The 15,000-nt window shown below is 43.6% G+C and overlaps 1 protein-coding gene across 1 annotated transcript in view; it reads left to right on the top strand.

The window, feature by feature from the left end:
- Positions 1-15,000, top strand: part of LOC105904915 (potassium voltage-gated channel subfamily KQT member 4) — a 72,075-nt gene that overhangs the window by 23,723 nt on the left and 33,352 nt on the right. The window contains exon 2 of the mRNA XM_031585976.2: positions 14,803-14,893. Coding sequence (XP_031441836.1) covers positions 14,803-14,893 — 91 coding nt within the window. The remainder of the gene's footprint in view (positions 1-14,802; positions 14,894-15,000) is intronic.

The following is a 15,000-nucleotide window of genomic DNA, read 5'->3' as shown; positions in this document are numbered from 1 at the left end:
AGGCCCCTAAAAAATAAATGTTTGTCTTAACTGTATTTATGTGGATGTGCTACAGGGAAACGGATGTAGCAATACATATATCAGAATATCAGAATGAACATCTTTTTGTCCAGCAACTTTTTTAAACTGGTGTGGTATCCAGAAATGAAGTCCAGTGTTTGGTATGTTTCTCAGCTGAAGTGAGTTATGCACGAAGATCAAAAAGCTTCTTAAGCTTCCCTCAGTCTGGCTGTGAGGTTTGCTGTTCGTCTGAGCGCACTAACAACCCAGGAGGACATGACTCATGTTTAGTCCCCCCCCCCCCCCCCCCCCCCCTGCCAACTTACACTACATGTGTTTACATCAAGCGCAGCCCACCCCACTCTCAGAACCTCTTCTCTCTCTCTCTCTCACCTGTTTTTTTTCCCTCTCTCCAACCTTGTTACTCTCAGACGCTCTGACTTCACTTTTTCCGCCTCAGTGTGTAAAGAGCTTTTTATTTCGTCCCGTCTGGGCTTTTTTAAGAGGGGAGGTTAACAGTGCATTGACTGGTGAAATGTCAGCACCTAAACACTGTGAGTGTGTGTGTGTGTGTGTGTGTGTGTGTGTGTGTGTCTGTGTGTGTGTATGTGAGAGTGTGTGTGTGTATCAGGCACTTTGCAATACACAAAGGTGACAAAGGCAGGCTTTTTGTGAGTGCGAGTATGTGTCATCTGGTATTTCCATGTGTTTTAAGGTGTCATAGTGTGTCACGTTAATAAATTATACGCATGGAGAAAACTATTATAATTTTCATTAAAGGTGTTAGACAAAAAGTTTTTATTTTGCACAGCTGAAAGTTGCTGTGAAGCTGACTGTCTAAGATTTTTGTAAAAACTTTCTAAGTATACCCTACAAGAGCTGCTGTACACAGACAAGCTAGAGCACAGACAAGCTAGAGCACAGACAAGCACAGAGCACAGACAAGCACAGAGCACAGACAAGCACAGACACGCTTTAGCACAGACAAACACAGACACGCTTTAGCACAGACAATGACAGACAAGCTAGAGCACAGACAAGCACAGACACGCTTTAGCACAGACAAACACAGACACGCTTTAGCACAGAACACAGCCAAGCACAGAGCACAGACAAGCACAGACACGCTATAGCACAGACAATGACAGACACGCTTTAGCACAGACAATGACAGACATGCTTGACCACAGACAAGCCTAGACACACTAGAGCACAGACAAGCACTGAACACAGAATCGCACAGAGCACCGACAGAGTTTTCTGTGGTGCTAATTTTTGCCAGGTTGCCTCAGTCATGGACAGTGTGGATCACAGTTGGGATATCATAATTAGCTGACTACAGTCTCTGTTGATTACAGAGAGCTTATGGGGGGCAGTCATTTAATGTGGACTCATTGAGACGGATTGCCTCCTCATTTCTGCACACTCCCTTTCACCTAGCTCTGTCCTTTCCCCTCCATTTTCTCTGGACCCGTTTCTCTCTCACACCACCACTATCATCACTCTGTCACACCACTACCCACACAACCTCTCTCATAAGCTCACCCTTCGATTAAAGATTAATTACACCTCTTCCGTCTCCAGTTGGGCGCAATTAAGCACCGCTAATCTGTTCAAACATAATGTGATCTGCCAATAACCCTGAGGCAGCATAAGGGACAGGCCCAGGGCACTCGCGGTGATCGAGAGCACCCCCTCCCCCCCTCGCTTCGCCATAGCAACATTACCATCGCCATTATGACCACTTGACTCTATTAAATCCCGCATTCCTTTACTCACCAGTGGGTTTTACGATTCACAACACATTATCAAGCACTGTTTGTTGTCTTTGCTTACGTGAAAGTGTGAGTGTGGAAAGAGCATTCTGCCGCTGTGAAATAAGTTTGAAATAAAAAATAGTCCAGGTTAGTGTGTTTTCGACTAAAATAAATGGGATTGCCACGTAAATGGTAAATGTTACTCCATCAATGGCCTCTTAAGTTGTCGTGGAATGGTATTTGAAGAGAGATGTAACTGTGAACGCTCCGCCTCAGAAGAGGAATGTGGGAAGGAAGGCTTTGCCAAGTCCTGCCTCCGTAAATCACTGAATTCCATGAATCAGATTGATATGGGGGGGCCCACGGACCAGGCCAAGGGCCAAATGAAATACATCCCACTACATTACAGTGCCGTAATCCAAACTGTTTTTACAAACTCACTGGAGAAACTTCAACTAAGTGTTTTTTATTCATTTTTAAATCGCTCGCCGGGTTCTGTTTTACCCACGTCATTTTGAATGGTAGTTTGCTGGCGGAGGTATGTGGGTGTTGCTGGCAGCCATTTGTGTGCTGTCTGTGGAGCACTGGGGTTTTCGTTTTCATTGGTCGCAATCACCAACCCCGCCCCACCCCCGCCCTTTCACACACATAAACACACAAACACACACGCACACACACACACACACACACACACACACACACACACACACACACACACGCACACACACGCGCACACACACTCCATGCCACACACTCAGATGGTCTCCTGGACCTTCTGAACGCCAGTTCAAATTGTCGCCCTCTTCCCCACAACACTTTCTTTTCTCTCTCTCTCACACACACACACACACACACACACACACACACACACACACACACACACACACACACACACACATACAAACAAACACACACACACACACACACACACACAAAGTTCTCCTCAGCTGTTGTATTTAGCTGTTGTGAGAGACTGCCAAGTGTTTGGTAACATCAGGAACAAAAACATACATTCACCAGCTGACATGCACACACACAGGAAGTGTAGCAATTAAGTACTCTCTACATATTTCATAGTCACACTACTGTAAGGGCGAGTTCAGTACAAAACAACAACACATGAGACCACTAGAAGTGTACTGCAGCCCTATTGCTGATCCATGGTGTCCTCTGAATTTGGCGTCAGATTTTTTATGAACTTAACATTTACAGCACCGCAACATTCTCTCCTGTCTTATAATTATATGTCTTAAGAAAAACATCTTTAGCAATCCACCATATTCCACAAATATGTCAAGGCAGGCAGCTTTCAGGACACCAAGAACAAACTTTTTTGGTTTGCATGTCAGAATATTGTAAATACCACTATTGAGTGTGGGGGATTTTCTGTAGTTGCGTTAGTGGGTCAGTTTCTTTCATTGAGAGCCCATGACTTAAATATACTGCAGTAATCGACAAAACATCTCTGAATGTCTGCAAAAGTTGCTGTAGTTTTGAAGGTGGTAAACATTGACTAAGAGCGGTATTCATGAATTTTGGAAGAAGTGGTCATTGAATGCATTTAGTATCAAGGCAATGCAAAGGTATCCACATCTTAGTTCACTAATCTAGTCTAATGATATGGTGAATGTGTGAAGTGTTTTGAAAAAGTAGAATGGTATTGAGAGAGTGTGAAAAAGAGAGATCATTTTACACATTTTAAACATTTTCAGACTATATTTTAAAGTAACAAGCGCTATGGCTTCCCTTTAGATTCTAATGTCAGTGGACTGATCATTTAAACTCATTTGAAGTTACAATGATGAAGACTTGTGCTTAGAAATTGTGAAAATGTCCGTTGGTCAGAGCAATACATTTTGTTGGTGCGTGCGTGTGTGTGTATGTGTGCGTCTGCATGTTTGCGTGTGTGTGTGTGTGTCAGCCTCAGCTTTGTAGAGTGTATTGCTTGATGTTCAGATGGTCTGTTGGTCTCAGCATGTTGGCATGGCAGTGCCAGATCGTCTGACACAGTCCAGCAGCTGCGCTCAACCTGCTTAGACAATAGGTCACAGTTTAGCATGCATCATCCGCACTCTGACACGCATGTACGAGAGCTGGAGCACATCATACCCCAAATGGCATGACCATGAGTTTATACGGAGGGCCCTAGATTGGCAGCGGAACCGGGCCTATTCTGCCCAGGTGTGTTGTCTCTGGGCACTGAGGCCTGGTAGACTTTTTTAGGTAGTCTGCCATGCCTTGATGTTTTTGTATATTTACTCTAACTAAAAACATTGATGCGCAAGTGGCATATATGTAGATGATTGAAGGTTTTTGGGGGTGTTCTTTTTATGACTCTAGGACAAAAACTTGCAGAGCTTTAAAGGCATATTGACAACAAGAAGAACAACGAAATATCCTTCCACAGGGATATAGTACCCAGAGGGCCTCTGGCAATAAATACAAAATTCCGCTGAGGCGTGGATTTTTGCGATAGGCATGGCGACATATTCTTCTCTGATAGGGAACAAACCATCACCGGCCAGTCCTGATCTGTCTATCCGGCAAAAAATATTACGAGGGGCGCATTATGCCGACACATTTCTGTTTATGCAAGGAAACAGGAGAAAACTTGTGTTATGGGTTAATGCAGTTAATCTATCTTGGATGTATTTTAAGTTACCATATATCCTGGCAGACTTTTAAAAAAGTTAAATCCCTTTAGTCTTAAATCCCTTGTAGTCTTATTTGTCCTACATGAACAAATGCAGTCAGCAGTAAACTAATGTTACAATTACTTTTTTTTGTTATTTCTATTCAGATGATGTTATATAATTAGACTGAAAGATGTGGAGTTAGAATAATTTCAAACTGTACAAATAAATGTAACGCGATTCACAAATGTATTTCACATATACTGATTCACATATAAATGTCACACGATTTAACAATTTAAAAGCTGTCACACTTATTTACAGACTTACAAACGTACATTTACAAACCGCTCGCCATTTCCTGAACATCCCTTTGATTATTTGTTGATTTTTGACACTTTCCTGACGCGGCTTGATTCACAAATGGATTTTGATTTCACATCAGATATCTCTTACAATTTCAGCCAGGCATGATTGAACGTGACCACACTGCGTTACATCTGTTACATCTGTGCAGTGTCCAGTTATGCACCATACACTACACCATATCAGACATCTGCATACAACTGATTACACAAAGAGGAATCCAGGTTTCAATAGCCTCTAGCTGCCGTCTAGCATGTTTATCTTGTTAAAACCCTTGTCATACGTGATTGAATATGTTTGAATTACAAAATATTTAAAAAAAATGGCCAATCATCCGATCTGTCATCTCAAGCAGGTTGCGTTTTTAGCATCCAGTGCTTTCTGACCCTGCCCACTTTCTCTGGGATATCCCAGAGAGAAATCAGTATCTCTTCACATACAGTCACCAGTAGCGTCGCGTCATGAACATAAATTATTTTATATTCTTTATTTTACGCCAGCTGTTTTTTGCCCTCAAACTAGGGCCCTGAGTGTATACAGCGGACCTTTCAACAATAAAGTGGGCCACTGTATGTGTGTGTGTGTGTGTGTGTGTGTTTGTGTGGCCTGTGCACACAGAGGTGGGTGAGCATATGGTATGGTAGTACCTGTGTTTTTGTCAGAAACACATGGATTGGCATGATGTTACACGGTCGTTACCTTAACTAATTGCGGTCTTACTAGCTGGGCGGTTTCAGATTTATTTAACTAGTAAGTACACAGAGTGGACACGGGCAAGGCAATTCTTCAGATAAATCTCTTCCTCGTCTCACCTAGTCCTGTGACTATATATTTTCCAGTTGTGTAATTTCATGACATTCAAGTTATACACAGCCAGGTGAGAAGGCAATTCATTGTTTTTACTTTAAATTGAACTAAAGTTTTTCGTTTATTCTTTTTCATTATGCTTATTAGTTTTTTGAATGTTTTCTAAGTTGCTTTGGACTAAAGCTTCTCCTAAATACCATAACTATACCTATACGGCAGGATACCCGTTACTCAAGCTCCTTGTTGCGTTTACTGCATTAATCAGTCATAGGACACAAAAAGTGAGGAAAGTGTTTTTGTCACTGTGTCTGTGTCTGGTGTATAGTATATTGTTCAAGATGCATACACAAGTCCACTGTGAGCTAGTAATGCAGATTTTGTGTCATAGCATTTATTTTACTGAGAAAGTTGCTTTGTAAAGGAGGCAAGAAAACACATGAAAAAGTACAGAACTTCTACTGTTAAAGGCCTTCATGTCATCACATCATACCAATATTTCACCAGCCACAGCAGGCTTTTCAGGCGATGGCATATGGAAACCCTATTTCAAGAAGCAGTAAAAGTGTAACATTTTCACTTAGGACAGAAATTAATAAATGAGTGTATCCACAATGCTATATAAAAGTGTATATCAACTCACAAACATATCTAGTTGCACACCCATATTAAGTGCTGCCTGGTTTGCCTTCATTATTATTATTATAGTCATGATTATGTCTGTATTAGTGTATATTATGAAATGATCTTAATAGTTAATGCTATTCAATATAGACTGCTTTGATGGGAAGCATCCGAGTAAACCAGAAATAAGAGCATGCCCCCCCCCCCCCCCCCCCCTCCACACAAACACACACACACACACACACACACACACACACACACACACACACACACTCACACACATATGCGAGAACAACTTTTGCACAAACACATCTCATCCATTTCAGAAAGAGTCATGAGTCAGAGCTTTCATGGTTTCCTTCTGAGGTTACCAAAGCTGCTAAAGTACACTGCTGGCTGCTTTTGGCTGACAGAGGAGAAAAAAGGCACTTCTGGTTTATTTGTTAGCACGTGTGTATTTGTGTGCATGCATGAGCATGTGTATTTGTGTGTGTGTGTGTGTGTGTGTGTGTGTGTGTGTGTGTGTGTGTGTGTGTGTGTGTGTTTCCCCCCATTCCCCTCGAAGAGCTGACGGTCTCTGCAGACATCTATCAGCGGGGATTAGGGGTGGCAGGAGGGTGGCGTGTACCTGGGCTCATTCTGCTGGCAGGTGCTAAATGAGGATACAGACGCTATTTATAATGCCATTCTTCGGTTACCACCTTTCTCCTCTGCTCCAACACTCATCTCTCCTCTGTCTTTCTCCTACTTCCTCTCACCAACCCCCTTTCCTTTCCTGTTCTATTTCTTTTTTCTCCATGGACCTCCTTACTCCTTCCTGTTCTCTCTCTTCTAACCACCTTGCTCACAGAGGTACCCATTCTTCTGCATCACCTGCCTCTTTAGTTAGCTATAAAGGTGGTGTGTGTGTGTGTGTGTGTGTGTGTGTGAGTGAGAGGCTTATTGGAGAGACAAGTAGGGAGACTGTGTTTGTGAGTATGTGTTATGTGTGTGAGTATGTCTGTAGGCTCTGTCTGTGTGTGTATAGAACACAGGTCAATGCTGCTTTAGCACGTTCATTCACAGCTGCATCGATCTGTTCTGGCGCCACATTACACACACACACACACACACACACACACACACACACATCTACACACACACATCTACACACACACACGCACACACACACACACACACACACACACACACACACACACATCTACACACACAAACACCTGCTTGTGCCATGCCAGTCCCCAGAGACTCCCAGCACATCGTCATCCCTTACCTGCAGCCTCCTCTCCTCCTCTGTCTGTTTCTCTCTCTTCATCCCTTTCTCTCTTTATCCCTTTCTCTCTCTCTCTCTCTCTCTCTCTCTCTCCACTACACTCACTGTCTGCATCACGCTCTAATGATGACCAACTCCACCACTGGATTTCATCCTTTAAAAACCATTTCCCTCCCAGTCTTTTCCTTCTCCTCATTACTGTCTATCTCCCATGTTTCCCGGTCTTTCTCTCTCTCATCCTGTCTTTATCTCTCTCATTCTGTCTTTCTCTCTCTCATCCTGTCTTTCTCCTCCTCATGTCTTCACACCATCCCTTCCTCCCTGCTGTGTCACTGATGTCAGCTCCATCATCCTGGGCTGATTCAATCAGAGGTGCAGGCTCTCACTGTGCAGTGAGGTGGCCTGTGGAAGAATGTAGTAGGGGGGCCGAGTGTGTAATTGTGTGTGTGTTTTTGTGTGTGTGTGTGTACTTGTGTGTTTGTTTGTGTGAATGTGTGTCTGTATATGTGTGTGTGTGTGTGTGTGTGTGTGTGTGTGTGTGTCTGTATATGTGTGTGTGTGTGTGTGTGTGTGTGTGTGTGTGTGTGTGTACTTGTGTGTACTTGTGTGTTTGTGTGAATGTGTGTCTGTATGTGCAAGCATTCACTCATTCACCTTTATCTACCATCAAGTTACTGAAAGAGGACCAAACGTAGTTTTCTGGTGGAATCACACTTTTTCTTTGTCTGTATTTGTATCTGTAGTTCAGACAGGTCGAGATTTGAACTACTGAACTACTATTTGGACTAGGATACTGTAGGTGATGACCTAAGCGTTCTCAAACTCCTATTCATGGCAAAATTCATGGATTCGTGGATTCACTCTCCACACATTTCCTCAGAGGATCATATGTTAATTTGTGAGGACATTTCTCATCTTCAAAACATCTCTAGAACATGTCGGTAAAACACTGTCTTTTCCTGGAAATAAATCTGCAGCACTCAGGCTTTTGCTAATAATAACCAAACTAAGGTTTTTCTGGGAGCCCATTGGTCCTTGCAGTAGCCACCGAACTCCAGCCGAGGCCTGGGCCATGCGGAGAGAGAGCCTGTGTTCTGCAGTGTGTTCGCCATGCGGAGAGAGAGCCTGTGTTCTGCAGTGTGTTCGCCATGCGGAGAGAGAGCCTGTGTTCTGCAGTGTGTTCGCCATGCGGAGAGAGAGCCTGTGTTCTGCAGTGTGTTCGCCATGCGGAGAGAGAGAGCCTGTGTTCTGCAGTGTGTTCGCATGCGGAGAGAGAGAGCCTGTGTTCTGCAGTGTGTTCGCCATGCGGAGAGAGAGAGCCTGTGTTCTGCAGTGTGTTCGCCATGCGGAGAGAGAGCCTGTGTTCTGCAGTGTGTTCGCCATGCGGAGAGAGAGCCTGTGTTCTGCAGTGTGTTCGCCATGCGGAGAGAGAGCCTGTGTTCTGCAGTGTGTTCGCCATGCGGAGAGAGAAGCCTGTGTTCTGCATGATGTGTTCGCCATGCGGAGAGAGAGCCTGTGTTCTGCAGTGTGTTCGCCATGCGGAGAGGAGAAGCCTGTGTTTCTGCAGTGGTGTTCGCCATGGCGGAGAGAGAGCCTGTGTTCTGGCAGTGTGTTCGCCATGCGGAGAGAGAGCCTGTGTTCTGCAGTGTGTTCGCCGTGCGAGCAGGTTACAAAACACACGTCTGTTTTCAAGCACCGTGCCAGAGGCTGACCTCATGTTTGCTTGTCGGCGGGCACAAGTAGAAAGCTTAAATAAACTGAGATAAATTAAGCTCTGTGCACCGACTCGCTTTCCGCTTCGGGGAGCAGCGAGGGATTAGTGAAATGTACAAGCTATGACAGTGTTTGGTCGTTAGATATATCAATATGGTTCCTCAAAGTTATTGCCAATTCCCCCTGGTTCTTCTTGGTAACCTGAGGTTATATCACCAGCTCATATTGCTTGGTCACATTTGATTATTTATGGATGAAGTTGACATTCCCTACTAAATCAGAAAATGGACGTGTTATTCTTTGAAGAGGGGTATCAGTCAATATAAGGGTCTTCAGCTTGTGCAGAGGGCTCGTGTTGGCACTGCTACCCAAGGGCATTGTAAGCCTCGGACATATACTGCAGCTGAGGTCACCACTGTCAGCTCAGCCAGGAAATAGAGTGGTATAGGGTGTGTGTATACGAAGGGCATTAGGCTGTGTCTGGTTTTAGGTAGCAGCGCCTATGTTTGAAGCAAGTAGTACAATGACAATGACTCTGGTAAGCTGAAGGAATTTTGTAGAGGTTTGTTTTGGTAGCAGATCAAGAACTACCGTGGCAAGAGGCACCGACTGTGAATCAGATATGAAGAGAACTAACAATACTCTGAATACCCATAATGCCTTTGAACTTTTCCTCCGTTTGAGATCGTTGTGGAGTGTAGAGTCACCAGGAACTCAACGCAAAGATTTAGGTCATACTGAAGGGGGTTATTTTTTAAAAGCGACATCCAGCTGTACATTACATTATTTTTCAATAGTGACAACCAGCTGTTCATTACGTGATTTTTCAATAGTGAAAAACAGCTGTACTTTTTTGACAGTAGACTGATAGACACTCAACAGAGCCAGACGAGTTAGCATACGTGCCATTTTTATTCAATGTGATCTAAATAAGGGTCTTGTGTAGGCTATTTACAGTATATAAGTAATTCAATTGGATGGAAATCCAATTCAGAACACTGGATAATGGTCAGAACTCAATGGAATAATTTGAAACCTCTTAAATTCTAGTGTGTAGCTTTAACCTGCAGATTCAATTTGTTTTTATTACATTTAAAGCTACAGAACATGAAATGTTACATAATGGTGACAAGAAAAATTCTCTTGATCAGTGGCAGTTAAGACATGGTGTGCAATATTGTGTGCAGGACGTACACACAGGACATAGAGCTTTGACTTTATAACCACCTATCATATGTGTATGTGTGAAAGCATACAAACTATAAATAACATGACCATACATTACCATTAAAGTATACATTAACACTCTGTGTGTAACCTGCGTTGTATGGATTAACACAGTCCCAGACCAGGCTAGAACTCACAACCTCGAACATGGGAGGTGGGCAGGCATGCTAGTAAGGAGGCTCAAACCCATGGGTGCTACTCACTGCATGGCACTTTACCCGCTGGTTAGCATTACTTATAATAATAATAATAATAATAATAATAATAATAATAATAATAATACATCACATTCATATAGCGCTTTTCAAAGTTCTCAAAGACACTTATGTATAACATTCTAACAAAGGTATTGTAAAAGCTTCACAACAGAGTGTCTTTTCTGGTTTTCCAAGTAAGCTGTCAGCTGGTATCCTGTTACCATGGGAGCAGTTGTTGAGTTGTTGAGTGGGTATTTGTGATTACACTGTGCTTAGTTGTTGTTAGCATGTTGTTAGTTGTTAGCCATTACCCAGACGCTATTCATGTGACCTCTTGAGACGAGCGGCATTCTGCTGATGCCCGAGGATTTCAGTTCTGCTTGTCTTCTGCCCCTTTCCCCCTTTCATTCTCTTTCCTGTTAATTGACAGTTTTCACTGAAACGGGGAACTCTGGGCCGACCGAAAAGAGGCCTCTCAGCTGAAATGTGATGCGCTGCACATACTCTTTGCATGCTCTTGGATGTCGATCGTTTTACCCACTTCATCATTTTTCCGAGGGGCAGACTGAGGGGAGGCGAGCCGTTTGGGCTGATTTTGACCCCCCCCCCCCCCCCCCCCCACCCCTCTTCCGCCCTGCCTGTGTTGCAGTGGGATGCTGGGATGCTGAGGTATCAGTGCCAGCGTTGGCCAGGGGGAAGTTTGGCTTTCTTCTGCAGGGTTATGTTCAGGGATCACTTTACAGAGTCCAACAAAGCCCCTCAAATGCAGACGATGCACGATGAAGAAAGAAAGATTATGCCTGTGTGTGTGAGTGTGAGTGTGTGTTTGTGTGTGTGTGCGTGTGTGAGTGTGTGTGTGTGTGTGTATGTGTGTGTGTGTGTACACGGGTGTAAGTGTGTTTTGTGTGTGTGTGTGTGTGTGTTTGTGTACACGGGTGTGTGTGTGTGTGTGTGTGTGTGTGGTGTGTGTGTGTGTGTGTGTGCATGCGTGTATGTGTCTGTACATACTCCTGTTTGTTATGAAATATTGGGATGATCTAGAATCTCAACCTCCTATGTGAAAGCTGGCCAACTTTGTTGGGGTGAAAAGAAGCAATTAGCGAAAACCCTTAATTGCACTAAAATACACTAATTATCTTTTCCCCCTTAAGCAATGAATATTCCTCTCTCACAAATCTAATGTGCCCCCTCATTTTAGCTGACTTTGTATATTTATTGCATATTGCACTGGTTTCTCCTTTACTTTGGCAAAATGAACGGAATAACTGAATGAACTTCATTCTTTTGAGAAATTGAACCGAATACCTCTGTCATTGAAAAACATTTACAACAAATAGACATTTACAAAGTGGTTTTAAGCAAATCAATCCTCAACATTTATTTCAGGGAGGGGAATTAGACCTTGTCCTCGACCAAACATGGCTTTCACAGGAGAGTCTTTATTCAGAATGCTAATAAATCCACCGCCAAGCTAAATCTCTGTCTGGGAATCTTGGTCCAAGAAAACCAACTAGGATTCAGAACACCAGACCAGCTAAAGAATTGGGTCTGGGAAGTGGCACAGGAATCACACACACACACACAAACACACACACACACACAACTCACATGCTTACGTAACAGTACGCGTTCGCGCACACATACACACACACGCACACAGGTACGAACACACACACACACACACACACACAAATTCACACACAAATACTGTTATGGCAGGAATGGCACGGTGACTGTTTGTATTTCCTTCTTAGACAGTCTAAGCTGTTTCCACACACTTCCTGTTTGCCAGCTCATAACTGTGGTTTTAGTGTCAGACTGACTTTGTCTGTGCCAGTGTCCAAATGTGGCCCCTATGAGCCAATTAACCAAGCTTTTAGACATAAGACATGGCCTGTGTAATTACTTAAAGTATTTATAGACTTACTTTGTTGTTTTGTTTGACTGATTTTAGTATGGTGTGGGTTTCAAACTAAATGAAGGCATTAATTGCAGAGCAGTCCACTGGCACTTAAACTGAACATGTGAGAAAAGAGGAAAAATTAAACAGAAATACAATATGCTTCATGGGCACATGTCAACGCAGTTAATTTATTTCGAGGGGCCTCTTATGTCGGTAGTGACACAACTGGGTGTCGGTTCCATGTTGTCCTCTGCTATTTAATTACAAAGGGGACTTGTTTTGCGAGTACACTGTTTATGTATTTTAGGAGTATGTGACTTATTAAAACAGTTTTCACTGTGTGGGTAAATCCAATATGAAACATGCGGTTCCCCTTCTGACTGTTATGAGGCCGCAAGAGGGCAACCCCTGGTGCACACATGGTTCCCACAGCCTCTTGACTGTGTTTGATGGATGGGATTGATATGGCAAAGGCCCTTTTGTAGACTGGGGGAGATCTTGTGGTTGGGGAAAGAGGGGGAGCACAACCTGGTGACACTCATGGAAAAGTTAAATATAAACTTCATGTATAAAACTATAAAAGAACCAAAAGGCTTTGGGAAAGGTACTGTATTTGACACTTCAACACACAACTTTCAGTCAACATGCTGTGCTTTTCTATGTACATAAGTCCACTTATGGTTATTGGTAAATAACTATAAAGATCTATGATTAAAAGCGTATAGTAACTAAATTAGTAACTATATATATATATATATAAAAGTATAATATATATATATAATATAGTAACTACCTTAACAGTGAAGGAGGGAGTGAAAGCCTATTTTGTAAAGGTGCTCATTCCAGCTCAGTGTCTGTCCAAGAAACTGCTTTGGTCAGTTCAGTAGTCAAACTCCTGCCACCGGCCCAAACATATCCCAAAAATGAATCCTAAAATCATGCATGACAAAAATGATTTTGACACCACATCTCTTTTTTTCCATATTTGTTTAGAGGAGAGTCTGACTGTCGAGAGTTTTGTAAGCTTTTGCAATTTCTCACCCACTGTTGTCTTTATAGGGATATGCGTGTGTATATTATGTATGTATGTATGTAAGTTAGCACTATGGTGCAGTGCTTAGCGTCACCACTTTGCAAGAGGTTGACTGGCGTTCAATTCCTGATCACTGCAAGTTGACTGAACGTCGCTTTGGATAAAAGCGTCTACTAAACACTTGGCCTTTACCTTTTGGGTGGATGAGAGTGTGTGGTTTCTTATGTGAAGCATGATTGATGAAAATATGCGTAGACAAGTGTGGTCAATACATTAAACTATATCGAGCGTGTGCTTCAGATTGCTAGACAGGGAATTGGCTACATTGCTAGGCTCGACTGTCTGGAGTTCCGTTCTCAGAGTCATGGGGCTAGGGGGAGTGTGGTGCTGTCCTCAGCAACAGCTGCTGTTGTCAGGCTACACAAACTAAACATGCTCCCAAATGAGGGGAAGGGGAAGGAAGGAGGGTAGAGAAGTGGGTAAGACGAGCCGGAGCTCAAGGCTCGTCTCTGTTTTCGTCCCATAACCCTCAGCTGGACACACCTGGTGAGGGCTCCCGCCTCTCGGAGTCTGTGAGGGCAGCCCAAGATTGGGTTCCCTCAAAGAGTCGGCGGCGTTCCCAGGGATTGGCTTCGGACACAGGGCCTAATCTCCGCTGTTATGCGCTTGATTTTCCGAATCGGCATGCTGCGCGTTCTTAGCGAAGTCCGGAGAAGCTGCGATTAGCTGCATCTGTGTGCGGCGATGCGGATGCCAGGCTGGATTACTGGCTTTCGCGGCCGTCAGACAGGAGTGAGCGCTTTAAATGCCCCACCAATGGAAAGCTGCAGCCATGGTGACATTTTCAGTATTCCACCAATAGAAAGGCTCATTATGGCTTTGTTGTCATCTGAATGCCAAACTGCGCTTTGAACTTTGTGAGGGTCCCCTGTGGTGGTTAAAAAGTGTGGGTATGTCAGCTCTTGCGGAACTGTACGTTCTGTCCTTGTTCCACTGGTTCTGTTATAGTACAAAAACACTTTTTTTGTTACCAGTAATAAGGGTAAAGAGTTCTATGAACTAACCTATTTTATTTATTTCCTTCTAGACTGCATTAACCTCATGTGGAAGTGTTTTGTGTCTCTTGTGTAGTCTAAATAAGGATTGCTGGGCTCAAAGGCCCACTAATATTTTGTGTGTAAAGTGTTTACTGACCTGAATGTTTGTTTGTGTGTGTGTGTGTGTGTGTGTGTGTGTGTGTGTGTGTGTGTGTGTGTGTGTGTGTTTGTGTTTCAGTTTCCTGCTGGTCTTCAGCTGTCTGGTGCTGTCTGTGTTCTCCACCATCCCCGACCATCAGACCCTTGCCAACGAGGGCCTCTTCATCCTGGTAAGGGCACCGTGTGTCTCCTCCCAACCAGCAGCCCTCCCTCCCACTGCTCCCACTGCTGGCACACGTCTACACGGCACTCTGCTCTGCACATGATAATACTTCTT

The sequence above is a fragment of the Clupea harengus genome, chromosome 19, assembly GCF_900700415.2.
Source record: "Clupea harengus chromosome 19, Ch_v2.0.2, whole genome shotgun sequence".
NCBI lineage: Eukaryota > Metazoa > Chordata > Actinopteri > Clupeiformes > Clupeidae > Clupea > Clupea harengus.
Note: the sequence above shows the minus strand (reverse complement) of the source record. Positions and strands in the feature narration are given on the sequence as shown.